Consider the following 25,352-nt stretch of genomic DNA (forward strand, 5'->3'; position numbering starts at 1 on the left):
CAACTAATACTCCAGAAAGACCTAAGTAAAATAGTAAATTGGTGCTCACTTTGGCTCATGTACGTCTTTCAACGTTTCCAAATGCAAGTACATGTGTGTAATTCGCAAGCGGGAAATCATTAACCACCAATACTCCCTTAATTCTACAGTTCTCACTTAAGGCGACTCTTACCGTTATCTCGGCGTTACTGCAACCAATCAGCTTACGTGGTCTGCACACATAACACAACTTATAAACGACTGTTTTAAATCACTTGGCCTACTCAAAAGATCAACTTTTCGGTTTCCTGTTCCCGTAAACAGGCTCGCCTAAGAAACGGTCTCCTGTTCCCGTAAAAAGGGTTGCCTAAGAAACGTTAATTCGGACAAAACGAGTATGCGTCAGCAATTTCGAACGCTCACCAGACTTACCTTAATAACTAGCTTGAAGCAGTGCAGAATTTGGCAGCACGTTTTATCGCTTCAAACTATGACTGGAATGCAAGTATAAGTAGCACTAAATCATCCCTTAGCATCCCTAGTCTAACACTTCATAGGAAGTATTCACAACTTTCCCTTTTCCACAAACTGTATTATAATTTCCAATACCTCAGGAACACTATTTTACTTCCACCCAACCACACCTCTCACCGTCTGTTTTGCAACCTGAGTCTACAACGTTTGCTTGGTTCCTGTAATGCCTTCAACAAATATTTCTTACCTACCGCTACTGAAATGTGGAATGCACTATCCCGACAGTATAGCAAACGAAAGCGATTCAGATAAATTAAACATACCCGCCGTGGTTGCTCACTGGCTATGGTGTTGGGCTGCTGAGCACGAGGTCGCGGGATCGAATCCCGGCCACGGCGGCCGCATTTCGATGAGCGAAATGCGAAAACACCCGTGTGCTTAGATTTAGGTGCACGTCATAGAACCCCAGGTGGTCGAAATTTCCGGGGTCCTCCACTACGGCGTGCCTCATAATCAGAAAGTGGTTTTGGCACGTAAAACCCATAATTTAATTTTTAAAGATAAATTAAGGCACCTATCGTCATGTTTTTAAACTCTGAACCTACCACGACTGCGCTCTTACTCTAACGTGTACCTTTCTTTACTGCTCTGGTATACTGCCGGTAGCGCTGCCATTTCTACTGCCAGTTTGTACCTTGTTCTTTTGTTTTGTTTTGATTAGTTCTCGCCCATCGTCTTCTAGCATGTATACTAAGTTTTATTTGCCGTTGTATAAATAAGTTAAATCTTGTATAATAATGACCATAGTGTTTATTGAAGCATTTGCGACCCCCCCCCCCCTCCTTTAGAGTACCCTGAAAGGGATCCGTAATGGACAATAAATGATGCTGATGAAGAGCCAGAGCCGTTATCCGGGCAAATCGCGAGAACAAAATGAGATCATCTGGGCAACCAGTCAAAACTCATGAAAATGCAATTTCTGGACGCCAACTCCTTGTATAGGGTCGCATTACATACGCTAGTTACTGCCCAAACAAGGTAAAAAATATTGCTTCCGAGTTCTTCCTAATGTTTGTTCACAATATCACTCATGCTGTAACTTCTAGTTCGCTGACGTTTTGTTTCTCATTTCCAATAGGAAACGCTTAAAAGGCAGATACAGGCAACATACATTTCATTGTAATCTCCTGATGCTGATACAGGATTGGCTGTGCTTTTCTGAACGCCAGCGGTGCGTGAGTTACGCGGTGTGGATTTTGCCTCGCCTAGAGAGATGGCGCCACGTGGCATGGCGCCTCCCCTTCAAGCGTTCAAGCTCGACCAACTCGCCGGGATCGCTGACCGCGTCATTGAGGTCTCTTTGCCGCCGTTATCGCCCACCGTCCAGGCTGTCGCCGCACCGCCGAACACCATAGAGCTTGCGCGGCGTATCGACGATATCAACCGACAGCTCAGCTCCATTAAACGACGCCTGGATCAACACTTCCCGACGCGCCACTCGCAAAGCCGTGGCCAGAACACTACCCCGTCGCAGCAGCCTGGTGACGACGACCGGTGTTACTACCATAGACGCTTCGGGGACAGAGCACGGCAATGTCGACTGCCCTGCTCCGCTAGAAATCAGGGAAACGCCAACGGCAGCTCGTAGCCACGGCTGCGAGCTGCCAACCTGGAGGCCATCGCATCTTCGTCACCGACCAAATTACAAAGCAGCGGTTCCTTGTCGACAGCGGTTCCGACATTTGCTGCTACCCACGAGCCCACCTTCAAGGTCCCCGTCCTTCTACGTCTTTCGAGCTCAGCGCGGCAAACCGGTCCACTATCAAAACTTACGGCTCGCTCCGCCTACACGTCCAGCTCAAAAACCTACGCCCTGACCTTCATTGGAATTTTGTCATCGCCGACGTCACAGAGCCAATCATCGGCTCAGACTTTTTGGCGCACTACAACCTCCTTCCGGACTGCCGCCACGACCGTCTCATCGACACGACAACGGGACATTCTGCGCCAGGTCAGCGAACGACTACCCACCAGCCAAGCATCAAAGTACTCAGCGTCGAACATAATTCACCGTACCACGCCATTCTCGCCGAATTTCCCGGTTTGACGCGCCCCAGCGGGTTGCCACGCGACGTGCAGCATACCACCTTGCACTACATCCGGACCACCCCAGGGCCCCCGGTTTTCTGTCGCGCCCGTCGCCTTGCCCCGGACCGCATGCGCATAGCCAAAGCAGAGTTCGAAGCCATGCTCCAGGAGGGAATCGCCCGCCCCTCCGACGGCCCATGGGCCTCACCACTTCACCTCGTCCCCAAGAAGACCGAAGGCTGGCGGCCCTGTGGGGACTACCGTGCCCTCAACGCCCGCACAATTCCGGACAGGTACCCCGTTCACCACATACAGGACTTCGCACATAGCATTTCCGGCTGCCACGTTTTTTCCGTGCTAGACTTGGTCAAGGCCTACACGCAGATACCAGTCAATCCGGACGACGTCCCGAAAACTGCAATCATTACTCCTTTCGGCTTGTTCGAGTTTCCCTTCATGAGCTTTGGCCTGAGGAACGCTGGGCAAACCTTTCAACGCTTCATCGACGAAGTCGTCCGCGGCCTCGACTTCTGCTTCGTCTATCTTGATGACATATTGGTCGTTTCCCGCAACGCCGACGAACACCACAGGCACCTTCGCCTGCTTTTCCAACGCCTCGATGACCACGGCCTTCTCGTCAATGTCCCAAAGAGCACGCTCGGCCCTTCAGTCGTCAAATTCCTCGGCCATGAAGTTTCGTCAGAGGGAACTCGACCCTTACCTGAACGCATCTCAGACATGCAAAATTACCCTCAACCAACCACCGCTAAAGATCTTCGCCGTTTCCTCGGCATGCTAAACTTTTACAGGCGTTTCTTGCCACACGCAGCCGAGTACCAGGCTCCCCTCCATGATGCCTTGGCTGGTCTACGAGGAAACCAACCCATCACGTGGACACCGCCTTTAACAGAACTTTTTGAAAAATGCAAAGCTGCTCTTTGCACCGCCACACTTCTCTCCCATCCTGTGCCAGACGCTCCCTTGGGGCTCTTCACGGACGCCTCTAGCATCGCCGTAGGCGCCGCCCTTATGCAGCACGTAGACAACACCTGGCATCCCTTGGCGTTCTTCTCCAAGAAACTCTCAGCTCGCAAAACGACCCCTTCTGCGGCCACTCCCACCGACGAAACCACGACCCTCGCGCCGTCGAGTTCGCCAGCTTACTACCGAGAACTTCTGGCGATATACGAAGCAGTTCAGCACTTTCGCCACATTCTCGAAGCACAACACTGCACTATCTACACCGACCATAAACCTCTGACCTACGCCTTTTCTCAGCGCCGCGACAAACTCCCACCGGTTCAGCAGAACCAGCTCTCGTTCATCGCCCAGTTTACCACCGACATCCAACATGTCAGCGGGAAGGACAACGTGGTCGCCGACGCGCTTTCACGTGTGGCAGCTATTAGCCCTTCACAGATAACAGCTGATGTCCTCGCCGAGGCTCAGACTACGGACGCTGAACTGCAGGACCTTCTTAAGGGCGGGTCCTCGCTACAACTGCAGCAAGTCCCCATACCTGAATCGACAAAGACTATCTACTGCGACAAGTCAACAGCACGAAGCAGGCCTTACGTGCCCCTTTCCCATCGCCGTGGCCTCTTTAACCAGCTACATAATCTCAGCCATCCCGGCATACGCGCCTCTGCACGCCTCGTGGCTGACCGCTATGTCTGGCCCTCCATGCAGCGTGATTGCCGCACTTGGGCGCGCTCCTGCATTCAATGCCAGCGCGCTAAAGTGACCAGGCATGTCACTTCACCACTCGGCGCATTCCCCCAGACCTCTGGTGGGTTTCAACACGTCCACCTTGATATCATAGGGCCCTTGCCTCCAGCTGGACGCTATCGCTACTGCCTCACCGCCATCGATCGGTACACTCGATGGCCTGAGGCATGGCCCCTCGAGGGAATCACTGCGGAAGACGTCGCCTCGGCCTTCTTCGCCGGCTGGATTGCCCGCTTCGGGCCCCCTCGCCGTGTCACCACCGACCAAGGACGACAGTTCGAATCGCACCTTTTCCGGCTGCTCGGGCTGACCATCGGGTTCGAACGCTCGCGGACCACCAGCTACCACCCATGCGCCAACGGGATGATCGAACGTTTCCACCGACAGTTCAAGGCAGCCATCATGTGCCACCCGGACTCAACCTGGCCTGAAGCCATCCCAGCCGTCACCCTAGGTCTTCGCGCCACCTTTAAGCCCGACATTCAGGCTACACCCGCAGAGCTCGTCTACGGGGAACCTCTCCGCCTCCCAGGCGAATTTCTCGCTGCACCGCCATCCACCACCGCGACGTCAGATCCCACCGATTTCATCGCCCGGCTCCGACGCACTATCGCTACCCTCCGCCCGTCACCTGCAGCTCACCACTGTAAGACAGCGCCCTTCGTCTTCAAGGATCTGGCAACGTGCTCGCACACTTTTCTCCGCGACGACACCGTCCGCCGGCCTCTACAGCCACCTTACAGCGGACCCTACCCAGTAATCCGTCGCGATGACAAAACCTTCACCCTGCGCATTAAAGGGAACACCGTCCGCGTCTCTATCGACCGGCTGAAGCCGGCCTACACCGATTCCGCCGAACCAGCGAATACCAGTACACCCACAGACGTCCATCCACGACCGCCGACATCGCAGCCTGCTTCCGTCATTACGCGCAGCGGACGTCTCGTACGCTGCCCAGATTTTTTCAAGCCCTGAAGGCTCTCCACTCCGCGGGGGGGTGATGTGGCGACACACTCTGCGCATATTTCTGCGCACCTGCCATCTTATCATCTGGCCAAGCATACCACAGCTGCACGATGGATTGCATGGTCGATAAAGCATAGCGCCACCGCCATGTCACCCGAGGTATGCGTCACCGACGGTGGCTATAAGAACAGGCTGCCTGGCTGATAAAAGCCGCCTTCTACCACCAGCTACGGTGACGAACGTAGCGTTGGTATGCCCGTCCGCTGGCATCGTTCACCGAATAAAGAAGCGTTACGTTTTTATGTTGGGATTCGTCCTTCGCTAGCCGCGACATCCCCACAAGCGCTTTCATTCATCTAGCTGGACAGTGCGCTCTGTCTCCCTTGCGCCTTTTGCTGCCTGTCATGCCACCTTCAGCCGCTTTTCTTCTTCTAGCTGGGCAGCGTTCATATGGACCAGTGCACAGTGTGGCCTGGAGTGATTTGGTGGGCTGTGCCGGCGCGGCTATGCATTACACCCATTTATGATTGTGGCTAGTACCATCTCCAACCAGTCTACTTTGCCGGCTGGGATTTCATGCTAACATCTACTCTCGATTACAAAAGAGCCTGCAATTTTATTCGAAATCTATTTCGCTCTAAACTAGATTCTCATTAAGGATCATAATGGTATTATTGTAACGATAAGAATCGCACAATCGTAAACATACTGTAAAAGAAAGGTATTTTACATTTAAATTAGAAGAGTTGGCAGGCATTCCTGTCCTAACAAGGCAGAAATTTCCATCGTCAAGCTGGTGTTTTTCCTGACGCAAACGCTTTCTATCGTCATATTGTAGATCGCTTTGATTTCGACCCGATCACTTTAAAGAATGTAATCTTAAGGTAGTACTGAATAAGTAAAGCACCAAAACCAGATGTAATGCAATAAAGGACACCTTTGTTATAACCAACATTATTTTGTGCAGCTGTCAAATTCAATGATAGGGCGACCACGGCAAAGATCAGGTGTCTCAATGGGGTTTACGTGAAGAAAAACTTAAAATATCGGCGATTATGATTGATCGAGAACCCGGTTCTTGCATATCTGTCTCAATACAAAAAGAGTAATTGATGTTGAGAGTGGTTGCAGCAACAAAGGCACGCGCTGAATAATATATTTTGTATATTCAGGTTGGTCATGCGCCCGTGCATCATTTATATTCTCAATACTGCTACAGCTTCTACCACAAAGCGCCACCGAAGTTGTATTGTTTGGCTGGGACTACTGTGCTTAATTTGTTAATACTGCCAAGAATAAGGGAGGTCGCGAAGAAAGTAGAAGTTTCACCCGGAAGGCGAACCATTGATTGCGGCAGGAAGTTATTAGACAGATATAGAAGTAAAGTTAGTAGTTATATCAACTGCACGAATTCCCGTAAACATTTGTGCCCTCACTAAACTAATAAACACGTTGCCAGTCGCATACAGGCAAGCACGAACACATCCTCTTCGATGACCGCGGACGTTGCTGTCAGGTTGCTGGGGCAATGAAGGGTGGCAGAAACGGTGAGTGAATTCCCCTTCGGGCTGCCTTTCGCTTTAACGCGAACTAGGCGCCCGAGAACACAGTGCATGCAAAGCAATTGCCCATCTCGGGCTGACGAGCCTTCAAACCCACCACAGATTACCTCAAAGGTAGGGCGCGCTCGCGGCTGCATTCAGTCGTCGAAGGTGGAGTAAAAGATAAGGTGCGCACTAACCTGGTCTTTTCCCCAACCACCGGCTCCTATCCCGAGCACCTATCTTCCCGCACTCTCCCTTTCGTGTGTGAGAAGACGCGCTGCATCAAGCCACTGTCCTTCTCGGCTCACCTTCGCAAGCTATTCTTCCCACCTACAGTACACGGCGCGTGGTCGCGATGTTATCACACTTGGACTTGGTATGAAACATCATGGCGACGGCAGCGGGGAAAACTTGCCTGGAATGTCTATATAACTGATAAGGGAATAAAAAAACTGGGGTAAAAAATTCACGTTTGGAAACGGGAGCGGTAGCATTCTCGACGACCTCTTAGGGAAATTTCTGCTGAAGGTTACTGCTCAGGCGCAGATGCTACTGAATTCAGGAAAACAATTAATAGTTTATAAAATAGGTAATGAACCTTAAAATAGTTCCTGGACAACCTGAAGGCCTAGAAAGATGACTTGAAAGCGGAAAAGAAAGCTCTAAGAAACTAACAGTGGCGCGATTACAAAATTTGAGCAATAGTTGTGACTAAACAACGCTGAGGTCAAGGGCATTTCGCGCACATGAGGGGAAGACTGTGTGATGGCCACATAACCTTTTGGCGACAAAATTGCTTGACCAGTAACGGTAACTAACCAAAGCGTTGTTCAGCGTGATCGCATAAAAGTATAAAATGAAAATATCATGACTCGCTTGTGCTTGTGAACGAAGCAGGCTAAGTTCGGGGCAAGAGCGAGGAAACCAAGGCCTTGACTGGGTGATATCGTCACTTCGACAATAAGAGAGAAGCCTGTTTTTATGAACAAACATTTGACACCTTCTGTCTGAAATTCGCCTCTAAAGAAAAAAAGATTTCTGTAGGCAGACAACCTTCAAACTTAGGCTGATAGCCGAGTCTATCGCAGCGTAATTGAGTCGGACTTACTCGATAACGTACCTGTAAGTGAACCTCGTGCCTGTCAGTTAAGCAAAGCTCACAGTTTCTTCTTGTGTAACAGCTAGTCAGATTAATGGAACTACTTGCACATCCCCAAAAATCTGTGTACATTTAGCTTTCAACTTCCCGTTTTCAATCATTGAAATCTCTCAAACTTCGTTGGGTGCACATGATCGCATATTATGTTTTTCTATCATGTTGTTGAATACTTCAATAGACCATTAAGGAACAGTGACGACGCTGCAACCTAACTTCTGTTGCATCAAATGGACAAATCAAATGAACAGGCTTGTGCTCAATGTAAATAATTGTCAACATGTTTGGATAGAAATAAATATTGACTGACTCAAATAGACAATAAAAGCCTAATAATTGACTGGCTGTATCATACATGTTCTCCGTCAACAATATTGTTTTGTGCTGCTATTCATAATGTTGTGGGAAACTGAATCAAATATGTAATAATTATAGATGACATAAATAATGACCTGGTGACAGATCACCTTTTAATGCTTTACACTTTTCTGATTTTTAAGAGCTTCGGATATGAATGCTTTTATACAATGTGATAACAACACCATGGCTACATTATTTGGTCTCCAACAATCAAATTTGTTACATCCACCATATGTAGGCGTTCCAATGTCTGAAAAATAAACAACAATCACTGTGCAACCTTGGTGTGTTTTCACTTTACTAATGATTTTTCAATAAATTATGTACTCTTAACTTATAATAGGCAAAGAATCAACTTTCTCAAGGAAAGTATAATCCTGATTGGCGCCTCACTATAGACAAATAAAGGATGCACAAAGAAAAATTTTCCCTTTTTTCATCTATTCCTTAAACTGCTTTCATCGCTGAATTTTCAGGACAGACGTGCGCGTTCTTTGCCTCCTCCTGAAGTGTCATAAAGGCACCGTTATGTTCAACATGTGGTGATATTTAGCAAGTAGTGCTAACCGGGAACAGCCGCTTGATGCCATAGTATGGTCCTTGAGTACGGGGCGAACTTGATGAATTAGTAGTATTCTAACTCCGCTCGGTACAATTGCCTTGATCTGTTTTTGTGACGTTCGACCTGCTCGCGTTGCAAGCAACTTTGTGGCAGCTGTATTCTCGTGCTTTAACGAGAAAGACCTTAGCAGAACTATTGCCGGCATGCCTTTGCAAAGCTAGATTCGTCCATATCTACCCCCGTCCTCATCCTCAGAACTATCACCCTGACTATATGTTGCGGTGCCGAAAAAGAGGCCCTGCAACTGAAGTTCACGATGCAGCGAAACTTATGCCCCTGTATCTGATGATGATGGAATAAAATCTACTTCGGATAGTGGCATAGTAAACAGTTTCTCAAGTACATTGTTTAAGTGATATTGAAGTCGTGTTTTATTTTATGCGTATGAGTAGTCACTTTGTTAAGTGCGTTTAGTTCCGAGACAATTTTACCCACTCAGAACCAAAATAGATTTATTATGAAGCAGAAAGCCATTGGAAATTCAAACGTGCTGTGACAATGAATACTTTACTTCTTAGAGCAGAATTCAAGAAGCCCGATTCGTTTTGGGCAAAGCCCAGAAGCCCAGCAATACCTTTATTAAAAACGATGCAGCATGCAATTTCAATATTTCAATTATAATCTACAAGTAGCACCGATACGCAGAGGTCCCATATTGATCACACTCGAACCGGCCATATATCTATCTTTCGAGGGGAGGTGCAGTCACTGAGGAAATTGATGCTTGGTATTCATCTGGTTCCCATTCATCAGCCCTAAACTGAAGCTGAGGGGTGATGCGTTTATCACATAAATTTACTAAACTTATTACCCACATGTAGATGTATGCACATAATTTGCTTCTGACAAAAAAAAACCGAATATGAAGGAAGAACATTCAGGGCTAAGCGAAACAACCTTGTAACAGCGAAATAGCTGAGGTTATTACTGATATGTTGAGCACGCACTGCTCGTCGCCTCCTCAGGACAATCAGTAATAAGATAGAAGCATCCAATATTCGAAGTGCCTGGACAATATGCACAACAAGCTTTCGGAACTGTATATAACGATATTGTATTAGTATACTGGGTAGAAATACAGCCTTTGAATTATGTCAAAAGCAGCGTTTGGTACTATTCGCAGTAGCCATATTACAAAACATAGGACATAGAAAATAAAACACGCAAAAGCAGACAGAATGACCTCAGTAGCGTCGGATGTCTCTTCTACATTTGGAAAAGAATGACGACGTAGACAGGAAAGAAACAGTCTTGTGGTCACCTTGTTAAAGATGGCCCCTTGAATCATGGCTCGCATGCGGCAGCCAAACACGATGACTATGTCCATGTGGTAGACCGAGACAAGGTATTCCGCCGCGCTGACCGCCATAAACAAGATGGCCGCCGCTATCATGTCTCCCTGGGTGGAGCTGGCCATCAGCAGCCTGCGCAGTGGAGGCCAAGGACCTGTACTTGTGCGAGAATGCGCTGGACACAAATCGGACCCCAGGAACTTTTCTAGAAAGGAATGCCATAAAATAGAGAGCATGCGGGTAGGATTAGGTGCACAGTATTTCACTCAGTCGGTATCCCGCCAATGATTACAGTCTAAATTCAATGTTAAGGTTGGCAGGGCACTTTTATGGTAACGAAGGCAAGTGTTACAGATAATCGGGTCCCAAAGTGTGTAGGATCGACAGCCTAACAAGTGACTATGTTGCTGCGGTAACGTACACAAAGTTGTATAGCATTCCTAATAGGATTATCCCCAATTGACATTTAACCATTCATTATAGCTCTCATAGAAATAATGTTTAAATCTTCTGGCGTGCTTGAGCATTGTGCTTCGCAGAATCGATGATCTCCTCTACAAGCATGCACATATGCGCAGCCGGCATCCTTATGGGCACGGAAACGTGGCTTACTGACGACATATGCACCAGTGAACTTGGTTTACCGCTATTGTTCTCCGTTCTTCGTTAAAATAGGGCCGGTATTCACGAGGAGGCGTGATAATAGCTAAAAGATGTGTATCATCACTCTGTATTTGCTGTAGACACGTCTTTAGAAATGTTACTTGTGACTGTTTGTATAGTACTTGTAAACTTCGCCATAGGTGCACGCTACCGCCCACAAGATAGTCGCACGGAATTAGCCGACTATTTCAATGACATAATAAAAATAACATCAGCACAGTACACTAGATCCCTCGTTATTGTAGTGGGAGGCTTCAATTACTCAGCGAGGTACGGGTAGGATGTGACTATTAACACCAAAATAAACTGAAGCGAATGTCTCAAGTTCCTGCGCCTCTTGAACTTCAACAGCTTACGCAAGCCGTTCATAAAATGAGAGACGAAAATCATGTGTTGCATCCCATTTTTACGAATCAATCTGATCTTGCAAACATGCTTGTCACTGAGGAAATCAGTGACCGTAGAACTGCTTACTGTTCGTTATCCGTGTCCCATACCGAGGTAAAAAATATGTGGACACCCAAGCAACTGTAGGCAAAATAAACAGCATACTTTGTAGCTTCTTAGAGGACTTCTTTAATAACTCTAAGGATCGCACGTTCAATTCAAGCAGGCATGCCTTCCGCGATGAAAATACAGAAATGGAGTATTGCTGCATCTCTACAGTAAATATTAGTTCTCTAGCAAACAAATTTTGGCGCAGAAATAATCGCAAGACGAGCATCGCTAAAGGAAGTCACAGGCCTGCGCCGTACACGCAGCGCAGTCACAGCGTAAGCTGGAGGAGCGGCTCCACAGGAGCTCCATTTTCGGCAGCACTCACCAGACGGTCTTTGCAGCGAAGTCTCACGGCCAGCTTGCTCTCTGCACAGCGGTCTGCTGAGCCCGACGTTGCGTGGTTCTAGTCGCGCTTAGCTCTACGATTCGCCTGTTCTGCTGCGAATCATGCTTCTCAGCAGCGGATCATGCGCCTCTGACATTGTTTGACAAATGGCAAGATGGTCTGATAATGAAGAAGGAGGTGATGATGATGGGGATGATGAGGATTTATTGGAATCCTCTATTAAACGGGGTGGTGACAGTCACCTAGCCTGCTTGATTTAATTAGGTATGCTATAGATGCTTTCTGTGGTAGCAACCAGTCACCTAGCCTGCTTGAAGTATGACACACATGCCTTTCATTCTAGAATTGTTCTATACACGTCATTAATAATCTTTTCCTGTATAGAAACTTCTCTATCTACCTTGTACCACTCACAACCTATGCCGGATGGGTGGATGGACGGATGGATGCGACAGCATCCTCTTCGAAATAGGGTGGTGGATTGCTCCACCGAGCTCTTGTTCTTATGTTGCCTAATGTCCTACCTACATTTTTAGAAACCACACAAACACAAAGAATCCTGGGCCTCAAACTTCTGGAACCATTACTGGCGACGCTATTTATGTATGGACGGATGGAAACAACTTTATTTTGAATCCGGCAAATTTGACGACCCGGGCTCAGGTCTCCCATGAGGGGACTTCGAGGCCTAGCCTCGTCGCCGCCTCTCGGGCTTGCTGGACAGCCCACTCTTGTATCTTGAGGTTGGGGCTGCGCAGAGCGGCGGCCCACTTCGACGCAAGTGCCTCTGGAGCTACTGCCATTGTAGCTGATGTAACGCCACCGTTGTTTGGGGTCTCCGTACTTTTCTGCCACCAAGGGCACTATTACTTAAAACCATATTCTAAACTTTTCTATTCCAATTCTGCAATCAGCCCTCCATGATAGGTCAAAAGCATTTTGGACCATCCCCCCTTAACCTGTCTGTCAGGCGACGTCACGAAAACCGCTACAGCTTCCCATATGATATGACGTTGCACACTGATTATGCATGATTTGACCGAACAATAGAAAAGTAGTTTTCTGATTCGACGCCTTTTCGCCATTAGCCCTCGGTCATTGGTTAGAGGAGCCTAAATCGGTAGCAAGGGTACATATCTTTACATTGAAACAAAAAATGTCCACGATTGCCATAGCTTTACCGCAGCAAGCACATGGTTCTTCGTCTTGGTGTACCTCATTTTATAACTACGCGCTCTAAGGCATTCTGATCTTGCTTGAAAAGTGAAGAGCTTCTAATTGAATTATTATAAACTATTTCTTTCCTAATTTAGTTCTTTCCTTTGAGATAGTTATTCATAGTAGATTTCTTTTTCCATTGTCGCCACCGATGAGATTGTCTCAGCCTCTCTCACTTTGCGTTTGACGTTCTTTATTGTCATGTTGCTGACCATACCGGTCGCATACTTGCTGGTGCGCTTCCTAGTTCTTTTCCTCCGCTCTGAGTTAATGTTTTGCCTGTGCAAATACCTATACATTCTCGTAACCCATTTATTTTCTTCCATAGTCCCCAGTAGTTCTTAAAAATTAATTTTACTCTGAACTTCCCTCACTCCAAACTTGTCCAGCCAATACAACCTTACATAGCAGAATCTGTGTGTTCCTTGCATTTTGTCTTTGTCTTCTTGCGCTGGCCCTTCAAGACGTTCACCCTAATGGCGCCTAATGAGCGGCGTCCCACAGACCTTTGGTGGCCATCTAGTTCTGATTGTGCACATGTCATTCTACATGCAACTGCGACATGGCGTGCTGCCTGGTGTAATAATATGCAACTGCAGTACAAAGTGTGTACGTATCGACGCTACACGGTGCGCATCTCGCATCGCGTGACACGTGATACGATGTCATGCTAATCAAGAAGATGATGATAATGGCGATAATGAGTATTTAATGGCATCCCCTTTGAAATGAGGTGGTGACAATCAGCAAGCCTGATTGATTTAATGAGGTATGCTACACATGCTAACCATTAAATTAAATTTTATACATCTCCATAACGTTCTTTTTCTTCATGAAGACTTCTACCTTGTACCGCTACCTATCCAACTGCTAAATGGCGCGTCACCTGGTGTAATCACATTCAATATCAATGCAAAATGTGCACGTACCGCTGCTACGTGGTGCGCATGTCACATCGCGTGACAAGTGGCAGGATACTATGCTAATGAAGATGTTGATAATGATTTATTAGCATCCTCTTTGAAATGGGGCAGTGACTATCACCAAGCTTGCTTGATTTAATGACGTATGTCATACATATTTTTTGTTATAGCATCTTTGTATACATCTCCTTAATCTTCTACCTCAAACCTTCTCTATCTACCTTGTACCACCACCTATGTAAGTTATACACGGCGTGCCAGATGGTGTTACAATATGCAACTGCCATTCAAAGTGTGCACGTGTCGACGCTACGCGGCGCCCCTCTCACATCGCGTGACAAGTAGCACGACACGAACCTATTAATAATAATGATAATAATAATAATAATAATAATTTGTTGGCGTCACCTTCGGAACTGGGCACTGACATAATCATCTAGCCAGCCTGTGTAATTAGGTATACGATACATGTTTCTTTTTACATTATGACATCTTTATATAGATCTGCTAAAGCTCATTCTCCTTTCTCAAACCTTCTCTACCCACAGTGCACCACTACGCATGCAGCTGCTACATGGCGTGCCACCTGGTGCGATAATATTCAACTGCAATGCAAAGTCTGCATGTATCGACGCTACGCGCCGCTCATGTTGCAACGCGTGTCTCCTCGGGCGCTAGAGCGCCTTTAGAGGGCATGTTTCCGCTGAAAGCTAGCGATCGAACGTCACTAAATATGGCGCTTGTAGATGACTTTTGCTTGAATCTATGTACCGAAAGCCACATTTTTCTCTATTCAGTAATGATGTCCCTTGTAGTGTCCGCAAAATGGGTATTACGCCAGCAGCGAAAATGTTTCTTTTTAAGCGGCGCACTTACACGCTGCCAGTTCAAACATCGCTTCATGCAATGAAACTATATGTACACAGGAGTGCACATTTTAGACTTTGCAATCAACCCGAGACAACAGAACATTATTTTATTCTTTGTCGTGTCGCCTTTTATTTTTGGGACATTTTACAAGAAAAAAAAATCAAGAAAGAACTTCCTTTCATCGTACATTATCCGCTTCCTTCCTTTCAAAAAGACGATCAGTAATACACCATATCACCTGTTGGTGTTACCAGGACTTGATCACGAAGAAGCTGCATGATGGAGAGATATGCCGAGCTACCTCACTTCACCAGGTATGTCTTTCGAGAAGAAGCTGGTCAAGTCCGTAGTGTGCTTGGACCCTTTGATCCCGTTGCTGAATGCATTTCGCATGAACTTTCATCGGACCGCATAGCATATGTGCATTTATTTTTCACTTGCGTCTAAATGCAACGTAAATTCTTTTCGCATGATAGTACTCATAATTCCATGTAAGAAAAAAGAAGCGCTGGCATGCCTCAGTGGTAGAGTACCTGACTCCCGTGCATCGGGCCGGGGTTTAATCTCGGAGGAAACTGGGTATCTTTTTGTCTCATTCCCTGTGATATCTGCGACGGACACCCGCGGTGGATAACATCGCCAACTGAAAGGGCTATTGGAATGAGCCCATGAGATGTTATGTTGTAAAAGGTATTCCGGATAGCCACACGTACTGAAGGGCCGGTTCATTGATTAAGATATAAAACATTCTCTGATTGATTTCGCACAGAGGTTACAGATTCCAAACGTCAGTACTTGGATTGCCCTCTTGCAGATCGGAATGAATGAACGAGTTATGACTTTTAACGTGCCAGAACCGTGATTTCATTGCGCGGCACGCCGTAGTGGGGGTCTCCTGACAAATTTTGACCACCAGGGGATTTTCAATGTGCCCAGAATGCGCGAGCCATGGGCTTTCTTGCATTTCGCTTCCGTCGATATGTGGCTTCAGGGGCTAGGATTTCAACCTGCGACCTCGTGCTTAGTAGCGCCACACTAGAGCCGCTCAGCCACCGCAGCGGGTCTTCCAAATAGGTTAAGCACTGATGCTTGAAAACTTTGGCGCCTTCTCACCGCGAAGTAAAATCGCGCTTCACCGTTGCTCACGAGAGATGATGATAGCCGAATGCGCACAAGTATTCAATCAGCACATCTCTTCTGCGTTTACTGTTAAATTGCCTTAGGCTAATTCCCAAATACTGTATAACGCAATTGTCAAGCTTGGTCATTTTCCAAAATAAATCACTGCAAATTGCGTAGCCTGTGCAATGGACAGAGTGCTCATTAAGATGAGTCCACGCAAAGATCAATGTGCAGAACTGTGCAGATCTCCTAAAATTGACTTGTCAGTGTTCGTCTGTCGTAATTAAGTTTTCTAGTAATCCTACCCCTCAGGGTGCCATGGGGATGAGTAGGATAGCTCAAGTAAACAACCGTGTTTAAATCGCATGACGTGAATAACCCATATAATTAGAGGCACGTTTAACTTGCATCGACCAGCTGTAAAATAGTGAAACAAAACATTCACTCACACATTATGGCCCACCCGAGTGATAGTCACTTGCTTAGTGATAATTACCATGTCTTTCGACATAAGCGATCCTGACAAATGCAATTATTAGACCTTATGACAGATCTTCATTCAATAACTGCATATGTTTCGCTCTATCGAGGGTAGTTCCGTTGACCTATCGAGAGCTTTTAACAAAGTGCCTCACAAACACTTATTCATTAAAGTTTGGAACGTTGAACTTGATGAAAGTGCCATAATTTCATTCAAACAATTATGGTCAAACAGTTATCAATCAGTTATGTTTTACGGTCACCTATCACATCTTATTCTCACTTGTATTAGGAGTGCCACAGAGCTCGGTGTTCGGCCACCCTTTTTAGGGAAAAAAACTTAGGTGGCTTATCCCCCGATGGTCTGGAAAACGTGGCACGTGCTATAGAAAGTCATGTGAGCTCGCCTTGCACAGACACGCGCTCATGCCACTGCTCTCGCGTTCGTCGTTGTCTTCTTGCACATCTGGCTACTATGCCGCTTATTGTGCCAAAAAAAAGAGACAAATTAAGATAGATTTAATTCAGGCGCTCGAATCCGCGACCTTTGGTGGAAGTAGAACTCACGGCCCTTGGTTTTAATTAGGGCGAAGTTAATTAAGCCAAGGTTAGCTAAATCACTCGAACCCACGACCTTTGGTGGAGGAAAACACGACGTAATAATGCATTCGTAAGAGATTGTCAATTAATTTAATGAAAGTATATTGAGAATGCCTTCCCCTACTTTAGCACATGATGCAATGACTTTCAATATTTTAAATATCCATCAATGGCGTATAATGAAAATTTACTTCATCAACAAGGTTTTTTACACATGATAATACTATCTACCAAAAATAATTACAAGAACTCACAAAACTTAATTACAGTCTGTTGTAGTCAAATCTAATAGAATGTTGCGACCTGATGCAAATGTAATGCCGATAAAATACATCTGCTTGGATTTAGATACGTAAAAAAATTAATGTAGAAACTCCTCTGGGAGTTGTCTAAGTACGCGTAACCATTGTGCCATGCTGATCTCCATACAGTCCAGTGTCATTATCAATGTTATGAAGTTTGATCTGACCAGCAAAATCCTTATGAACCCTTATCTGTTGTTATCAAGCTTATCGGACACGATCCGTACTTTATTAACCATATTTCAATCGATCCAATCTTACCAATTCTTATCTGTCCTTATCAACCATAACTGGTATGATCCAACCTTTATCAACTCTTATCGGTCCTTATCAACGTTATCAAACTTGATCGTACCCTTAACAACGTTTATCGGTGCTTATTAACCTTATGAGAGTTTCTTCGTACATTAGAAGTCCTTATTGCTCTTTTGCACCCTATCCATCTGCGTCGAACCGTTATCAACAGTGATAAGACTCATCTCAGCCCTCATCACTCCTAATCATGCTCACTGATCACCGCTAACGTTTTTTTCTTATGAACATATTATTTATTTATAGTGATTTGTCTCACGTGAAGGACATGATTTCTCGTTGGGTAAGCATGTAAATGCTTCAACATTTTAAAGCTGCAGAAATTCCGAGAATTCTCGACTAATACGTAAGCATCGGTTGGCTCGGCTGGGAGCTCATTTTTGCTTCGTTTTGCTTACTTACTTTTCTTATAGCTTATGCGTCTACCTATATATAGCTATACCTACCTATAGTATATCCTATCTATAGTATAGTATAGTATAGTATAGTACAGTAGATAGTTGTCCTTTCGGGTGGCAAAGAATGGTTAGGCTTTAGTAGACAACTGTGAGATTTTGTCGCCGCATCCAACTCCTTCAGTGCAATCGCACCAATTGAGCCGGAATGCCGGGCACGAGCGCGCCTAGACGGAGCTGAGCTGTCGAAAGGAAACACCAGCTGCCGCAGTTGAGCGTGAGGCATTGCGTGATGGTAGAGTGCATTGCCGCAACGCCATGACACCCTCGCTGTCGCTCTCGCAAACCTGTGTCAAGTGCGCGTACTTTGTCCATGCAAGCTCTCCATGCGTTATGACTGCGCCTCGGTAAGGTCGAATGAAAACGTGCCAAGTGTCTCAACGCGTTCGCTTCCCCACGAGGACCTCAAAACTCAGCAAACTGGCTTTTATAGCACGGCAGTGTGATGCACAAAGTCGTGGCAGTCAGCGCATCTCTGTTTACAAATCAGAAATCTCTGTCTGACACATGCGTCTCCATAGACGACTAATACGCATCTATAAAGCATGCAGACAGGACAACAAGATAGCGCGTTATATTCAATAGTTTCATTACAGCTCTAAGTTGAACACATAGGTCATTGCACGTAGCCAAGTAAGGACGTCTGCTGAACGCGCGAAAGGTCGCCAAGCAAGCGCATAAACCAAAGCGTTCCCTGCTGCCCCCACATTGATTCGAGCTCACATTGCTGCCGCAATGTGTAGTTGGGAGGTGGTGGCCCGAACTGCCATGCTGATGCCGCAGCATGGGCACTTAATAGCTTCTGCAACGTTAGACGCTCTGCAGGGAGTCAGAGAGCAGCGGTGCCTGTGCGCATATTTCGGAAGCGGCGGCAATGTTGTCGCGGAGGAGGATGACTTTGAGCGAATCGCACATAATCTCTCCAGAAGCTGGCCATGGTCGTGGTAACACCCTCATTTTTTCATAGTGAATGAATTTAGTGCCAGAAAAACCTGTGATGCCTGCTGGCTTTCTTCCTCTCATGATATCCAAGAACTGCTGCAGGTATAATTTCTTCATTCTCGGTAATTTTTCCCCCTCGTGAAGTGGACCATGCTGGATCGTCCTCGCAGCAACACGTGGGCGCGCGGCTGGCTGGCCTGGTGTTCTGGCCTATGCTCCCAGCGTACAGTTTCCTGAGACCCCTCGTGCAATATACTGCACATTATATTACAGTTCTTTTACCAATTTTACTCGGAAGCAATTACATAAACATTTAATACCGCATAGCAAGTTCGAAGCATGGGAACTGTGTAAAAGTAGTTTTGTCATGTTCTTGCAGCGACCATCTTTTACTGTGTTTGACGGCAACGAGGACGTAAACGCTAGAACACATGTTGTGCGGCTTAAAATTTCGCCAATTTTACCGACACTGAAGAGTTTCAGAGCGTGCAAAATAGCACACCCGGGCCAACTCTGTAGATGTCAGTAAGGTGGACATTCCTGCGAGCATGAAACGCACCCAGGATGTAGCGCACGCACTGATGTGGGTGAGAACAGGACTGTGCTGCCTGTTCCCTACATTTCGAGGCCAGTACTCATTAGCCGAGCCCTTCGTGAGTCTGTGTAATATGCCTTTGTGGAAATTTCATCTCAGAAGATCTAAGTATGGTGAGAAAAGCACGTTAACGCCAACACACTATCTTTTAAACTAGCTTGCCAGAGGAAGCTGGCCTCTGAAGTTTATTTATCGTCTGTAGTACGATCTTGTAAACTAAACCAAGACCACTTGATGTCCCTTGGGACACACTCCAGTGGAAGAAACAACGCTAAATGCATTTACCAATTTTTGAGCGTTGTCACACTAAATACTCTTTTTTTCTCTTTATAGTAGAGCTCTGCAATTCCCCATCCGAGCGACGTTCTCTGTTCACAATCGCTGAATTCATTTATGCCGGCACTTTAATTGCAATTTGAGTTGTCAGAATTATGAACATATTCGTGTGGCATTGGTTTGCACTGAGTTATAATTTTATCGATGTCGCACTTTCTGTGCCCTGACGTTTTGCACACACGTTTGGGTATGTTCGTTCTTTTTGTATGTTCTACCGTCCGGTTTTGCACACTTTTACCTTCCACTGGATGCATATGTTAACTTTGACATTGGCTACCTTTAATCCTTACGTGGCCTTCAAGTCGTACATTTTGGCATTTCCCATTGAGCGCCCCGCATCCTCTGTATGGCAAAGGGCTATGACATAATTAGGTATGTTATCCCCTGTACGAGCTTTACAGGGCTTTGCAAGTGTTGATAAATAAATGAGAGAAATTCTGTGTACAACTTGCGGTGATTTTCTGTAACGACGGAACAATATAGATTGCCACGGACCTCGATATTGCGCTGTAATCACCGTGGCCGCGACCGAGATCAGCTGAATATACAAGTTATTGGTTGAAATTAACAACATAAAATCAAGACTCACTCAAGTGCTGGAACCCTGACGAAGAGGCAACCGTAGTAGGCCAAGGTGCAGACGGTGACTCGAACCACGTCCACCCAGAGGACGCTGATCATGGACTTGATGAAGACGCGACGACGGATGACGTCCTTCTTTCTGCGGCGTCATCGGAGAAGAACTCTTTGATGAACCAAGAGGCATTTTCTGCGCCTTAGCCTCAAAGGTTTCCTATAAGCTTATAGGCTTACGCTAAGCTGAATGGTGTTCGGGAGCATACTTCAAGAAATTTTGGTAGTAGTGTAATTATATATATCTACATAGTGCAACTGATGGAGGTCTGCTCTAGTCCACCGTCAGTTGAACTTTTTTCCGAGAAAAGACGGCACGTGTGTCGAGTGAGCTCCTGAACGACACTTCGCAAGTTGGTGAATGCGGTTTAGAGTCGTGGATCCGGGACCTTAAAGAGATCCGATGTAATTATAACGCATATATCTCGAATTTTCCTGCAAATCGCCACTGCACTTCTTTTGGCCATTAACGAATGACATGTTGAGAGCAATGGGAGAGATATGCTGCAACGAGTGTAACAGAGCGTGGTGTTTTGCGCAGTTTTGGCGCGTACCCTAAAGAGGCCGTTCCTACTAGGCAGAAAGGCATTCTTATATATTACGTCACCGATGAGCTAGGTATATGAAATTTTAATTTGCCGTGGGCGATTGAGCTGGAAGCAAGTTGCTTGCTTCAAAATATCAATTTCTTTCATTTCATATTGTCGGCGTAACATTGTAAACATTTCCTGTACTTCTCGGGTAAATATTCTGCGGTACGTCGCGCGTTAAGCATCCACACGGGTCTTTGAAATTTAGGTCTTTAGAAAGTACGCTCACTAAGCTTTTCTTGCACCTGTGTCCATAGACTGAATAAGTTTATTACTAAAATTTTTATGAGAATGTTACGTTTTCTGTGGTAATAAAAGCGCATTAATTTTACAGCTATGGAATTTGCGCAAAAACCTAAGTACAAACATCAAGAATAGCTTTCTTGCGTACAATGTTATTTACCATAATAAAAGGTACGTCATGCTTTCAATACTGGGGCGCTATAACGTAAAACTATTCCATACTTGCCTATTCCAATTCTGCAATCAGCCCTTCGCGATTGGTCAAAAACATTTTTTGACTACCCCCCCCCCCTCCCCTTCACCTGTCCGTCACGCGACGCCCCGAAACCCGCGATAGCTCCCCATCTGATATGACGTGTACACACTGATTATGCATGATTGGAGCGAAGAAAAGCAAAATTGCTTTTTCTCATTCGACGCCTTTTCACGATTAAACCTCGGCCATTCGTCAAAAGTTTTCGGGCTGCACCCACTTCACCTGCCTATCACGCGACGTCACAAAACCGGGAAAACTCACCGCGTCAAAGTGACGGGTACGCATTAAAGATGCATTAATATGCGGAACAAAATTGAATTTTCTTCTGAATAGCCACAGGCTGCCCCGTTCCGAAAGGAATAAAAGATGGCTGCCGCCGATCGCTCAGGCACTGGCTACTCACAACTGCCGGGGAACATAGGTTTATTTGCGCATAGCAAAACTTTTCCGTGGAGTGTAAGTTTTCCACCGCTTTCGAGAAGTTTACGACCTCGTTCTGCCACCTCTCCTTTGCTGAGGATCCGTTTTAGCGTCATTTTTAAGCTTCCATTGCATGCTGCCACGATTTTCGACCAGCCACCGCAAGCTAAGTAAGGGAAAGCGTACCAATCACCGACACCGGCACCACCCTCTTCATCCGGTTATCGATTTTCAGTGCAGGGGCTCGGCCCCATCGAATCCCTCTCCACTTGAGCGTGCTCCTCGCCTCTTGCCCGCGAATTAGAAAAGACAAGCCGCTCCCTGTAGGCAATGCTATTCGTTTTTAAAGCAAACAAAAGTCACCTCCTATGAACGAGGAGAGCGTTTGATTGGACTGTTTAGACCACCCTGTGGGTGACCGCCCGATGCTTGCGTCGGCGGTTAGGCAAATTTGACGTCAAGAGATTGGAATAAAAACATATTGGAAAAGTTTTACGTTATAGGGCCCCTGGCTTATAAATATGTTTAACTTGTTTACAATAAATGTTCTCACTGGGGTGTGTAGAAAGTATAAGCTACTTAAAAGAGCAAAGATACAAAATTTTCGCCTACCTTTTCGTTTTGTTACATATCTACTGACTTTCATATCGAGCTACGACGCTTCAGTTGCGTGCGACAAATCACAGGCTATGGTAGCTTTAAATGCGATCGATCTTACCCGCGTGTGATGCAGGTGTTGAGGTACGTCACCAAATCCTTGCACCTCATTCCACGCCTGAGCTCTGGAAATGCGGAGTCCATGTCTTTGCTTCCACGGAGCTGCTCTCGAAAAAGGCTGCATTTGAAGTTGCACGAAACATACCTGAGATAATGACCTGGTTGAATGTTTTGAAAGCGACACATTTCAGAATTTTCGTTCCCTACCATTTTTGTTGTGCTCATCTGTCTTTATTCGTGAAATTTAAATATGTGCAGCAATTGCTTCATTGACAGGTGACAATATCATGATCTAGTGATTACTCCCCTAGCGTACTAGAAGCCACCACAGAGACAGAAACCGCAAGCACGCAGTCACCGTCCTCAAAAATTTCCCATTATTTGAACTCTGCTGTAACACAGCAAGAAAATATTTACGTTATCCGCTTATTGTTTCTTTTTTGGGGAAGCTGTGGGCCTTTCGTTGGCCCGCAGAAGTGAAACAGGTTTGAAGCACTCAGCAAAGCGACGCGAAAAGTGCATACATTCTTTGGAATCTGGCATATCATTCCTTTCAATCAAGAACAAGCAGAAAACGAGCATCTAAACCACATAACTGATGATAAGGCGCTCCTGATAACAATACGAAGCACGTAGCGCGCCCCGCATACGTTTCCCGGTAAATATCACATGTTATGCAACCTGCCGCGGCGACGGCAGCTTGCGACGTGGGCAGTGATGTCCCTAGCCTTTCGTATGCAAAAGAACCAGCCCAGAAACTGACTTCATTGTTGTTGCAGCACTTCTAGGAGTAGGCAGCGCATAGTTAGGACTTCCCAGCTGCGGTGTAAATACGAGGAGCGCAAAGAAAAAAAGAAACGGAAATACGACTAGCGGCTGCATGGTATAAAAATTACACTTTCTTCCATTACTTCATTACTGTAAATTGCCACTACTACCATTACTCTGAAGCAACGACACATTCCATACGCCCCTCAAAAGCTGTAGTGGTGGCTTTCAACAGCTTCTCAAGATATCCACTTTCACAGCGCCGTGATGACGAGTCTATCTTTCTAAACAAACGCTTGTATACAGAATGCCACTATTTCGGCTAACTCCAATGTGATTCAGCCACATGTCGATAACTTCCATGATTCATTTCTCTTTGACACCTCTTTATCATCTTATTTAATATCCCCACAACGGCTGGCATTCAGGACCGGCACTTTATTTCTTTACAGTGTTTTTATTAAACTCCGTAGGAAGTAAATTTGCATCTCATAGTATATCAAGTTATAAAGTATGCTTAAATATAAATTTTTTGTATGTTCTCTGTTTCATTGCTTCAATGCCAGGTGACAATATCCTGAGCTAGTGATTACTGCCCTAGCGTACAAGAAGCCACCACAGAGAACGAAACCGCAAGCACGCAGTCATCGTCACCACAAGCGAGGGCCCATGGGTTCTGTTTAGGTGGTTATGTAGTTTCGTGCACTACGCGATACAAAAGCTAAACAGCCTGTGGAACCACCGGATAATGCCTAGGTACCCTAGCAGAGCGGAGGACTTCATGTTTGAGTAACAAGAACCATTTTACTTCAATAGGAAATGAGACCAAGAAAGGGGAAAATATGCTGTTTTTATAGAAATATAACATTAATAATAGTATGAAAATTGAAGAAAATATGACTTGTCACCAAAGAGAGACGAGCCCATACCATCGACATGACATGCGGACATACCAGCTGCGCTACAGTGGTGGTCGTTCTATCGTCCACTTTCTTGGGGACTTGTGCATGTGCAAAACTTTGCCCTGGCAGTGTTACTCAGCTCCGCTAACTGCCATGGCGCTGAATGAAAACGCTCTCAGACTGCTGGTGCCACATGGTAGTGCGATGGCTTCGACTAAATCCTGCGGCAAGTTGCCTTTGCTTTCTCTTGCATTTGCCATGCCCTTTTACAGTTATGCCTTTCAGTTATACAAGTCTAAATTTTTTTCTCAGTCGTTCCATTCACGGGCTATTAGCTTCAAAAGTAAGCAAGACTTACGGGAACAACGCAGCCACAATAATCTTTCCAAAGGGCGACATGTCATCTTCGTTCTTCGGACCAGGCGGTATCTGAAAGCAGTTTGCGTTACAATAAAGGACATTTGCAATGTTCTTCATTTACTGCTTAGTTGCCTTAGAGGGTGGTGCGCTCTGGGATGTACCTTACGTCGGATCAAAACAGCAAGCTGGATAAATTCGTAAGTTAACGCGAAAGTGCCGACGGACAAGGATTCGCAGCCTTCGTGCTCCGTGAATCCGTATTCGTCATCCGTACTGAGCTGTTCGTTTACGAAGATATGCTTTATATACCGTAGATACATACTATACCGTGGAAACATCACCATATTGTAACGCCGTAGTGAATGGGAAGAATTAGATGGTATAAGAACTACGACTCACAAATCTAGCTCTTAATTCAACTAAATTGTGCCCAAAAATTAAGTAAAACTCGGAGCTCAATGATAAGGGTCGGCACATTATTCTGCCGTCAAAAAACTTATCCCGTGGTCAAGAGCTTCGGCTATTTACGCATCACGTATCGTACATTCCCGCGTAATTGCTGTTGCTCCCATTGGTATTTGTTTTGTAATGT

General features: G+C 45.9%; 1 protein-coding gene and 1 long non-coding RNA gene across 4 annotated transcripts in view; one reads left to right on the forward strand and one right to left on the reverse strand.

Annotated features, from left to right (window-relative positions):
• LOC135913320 (uncharacterized) overlaps positions 1-22,875 on the forward strand; it is a 31,639-nt gene extending 8,764 nt beyond the window's left edge. For 2 of the 3 annotated variants that reach the window (XR_010567964.2, XR_010567963.2), the window contains one exon: positions 1,656-2,856. This is a non-coding gene — a long non-coding RNA (uncharacterized lncRNA). Of the gene's footprint in view, positions 1-1,655; positions 2,857-22,746 lie in introns of those variants that run through there. The other variant, XR_010567965.1, reaches the window with a different exon arrangement.
• The window catches only part of LOC135913318 (multidrug resistance protein mrp-7-like), a 174,934-nt gene that overhangs the window by 92,092 nt on the left and 57,490 nt on the right, over positions 1-25,352 (reverse strand). The window contains exons 6-9 of the mRNA XM_065445913.1: positions 24,759-24,829; positions 22,732-22,848; positions 20,461-20,592; positions 10,179-10,341 (exon numbers count right to left, since the gene is read on the reverse strand). Coding sequence (XP_065301985.1) covers positions 10,179-10,341; positions 20,461-20,592; positions 22,732-22,848; positions 24,759-24,829 — 483 coding nt within the window. The remainder of the gene's footprint in view (positions 1-10,178; positions 10,342-20,460; positions 20,593-22,731; positions 22,849-24,758; positions 24,830-25,352) is intronic.

This window comes from Dermacentor albipictus, chromosome 6 (genome assembly GCF_038994185.2).
Source record: "Dermacentor albipictus isolate Rhodes 1998 colony chromosome 6, USDA_Dalb.pri_finalv2, whole genome shotgun sequence".
Classification (NCBI taxonomy): domain Eukaryota; kingdom Metazoa; phylum Arthropoda; class Arachnida; order Ixodida; family Ixodidae; genus Dermacentor; species Dermacentor albipictus.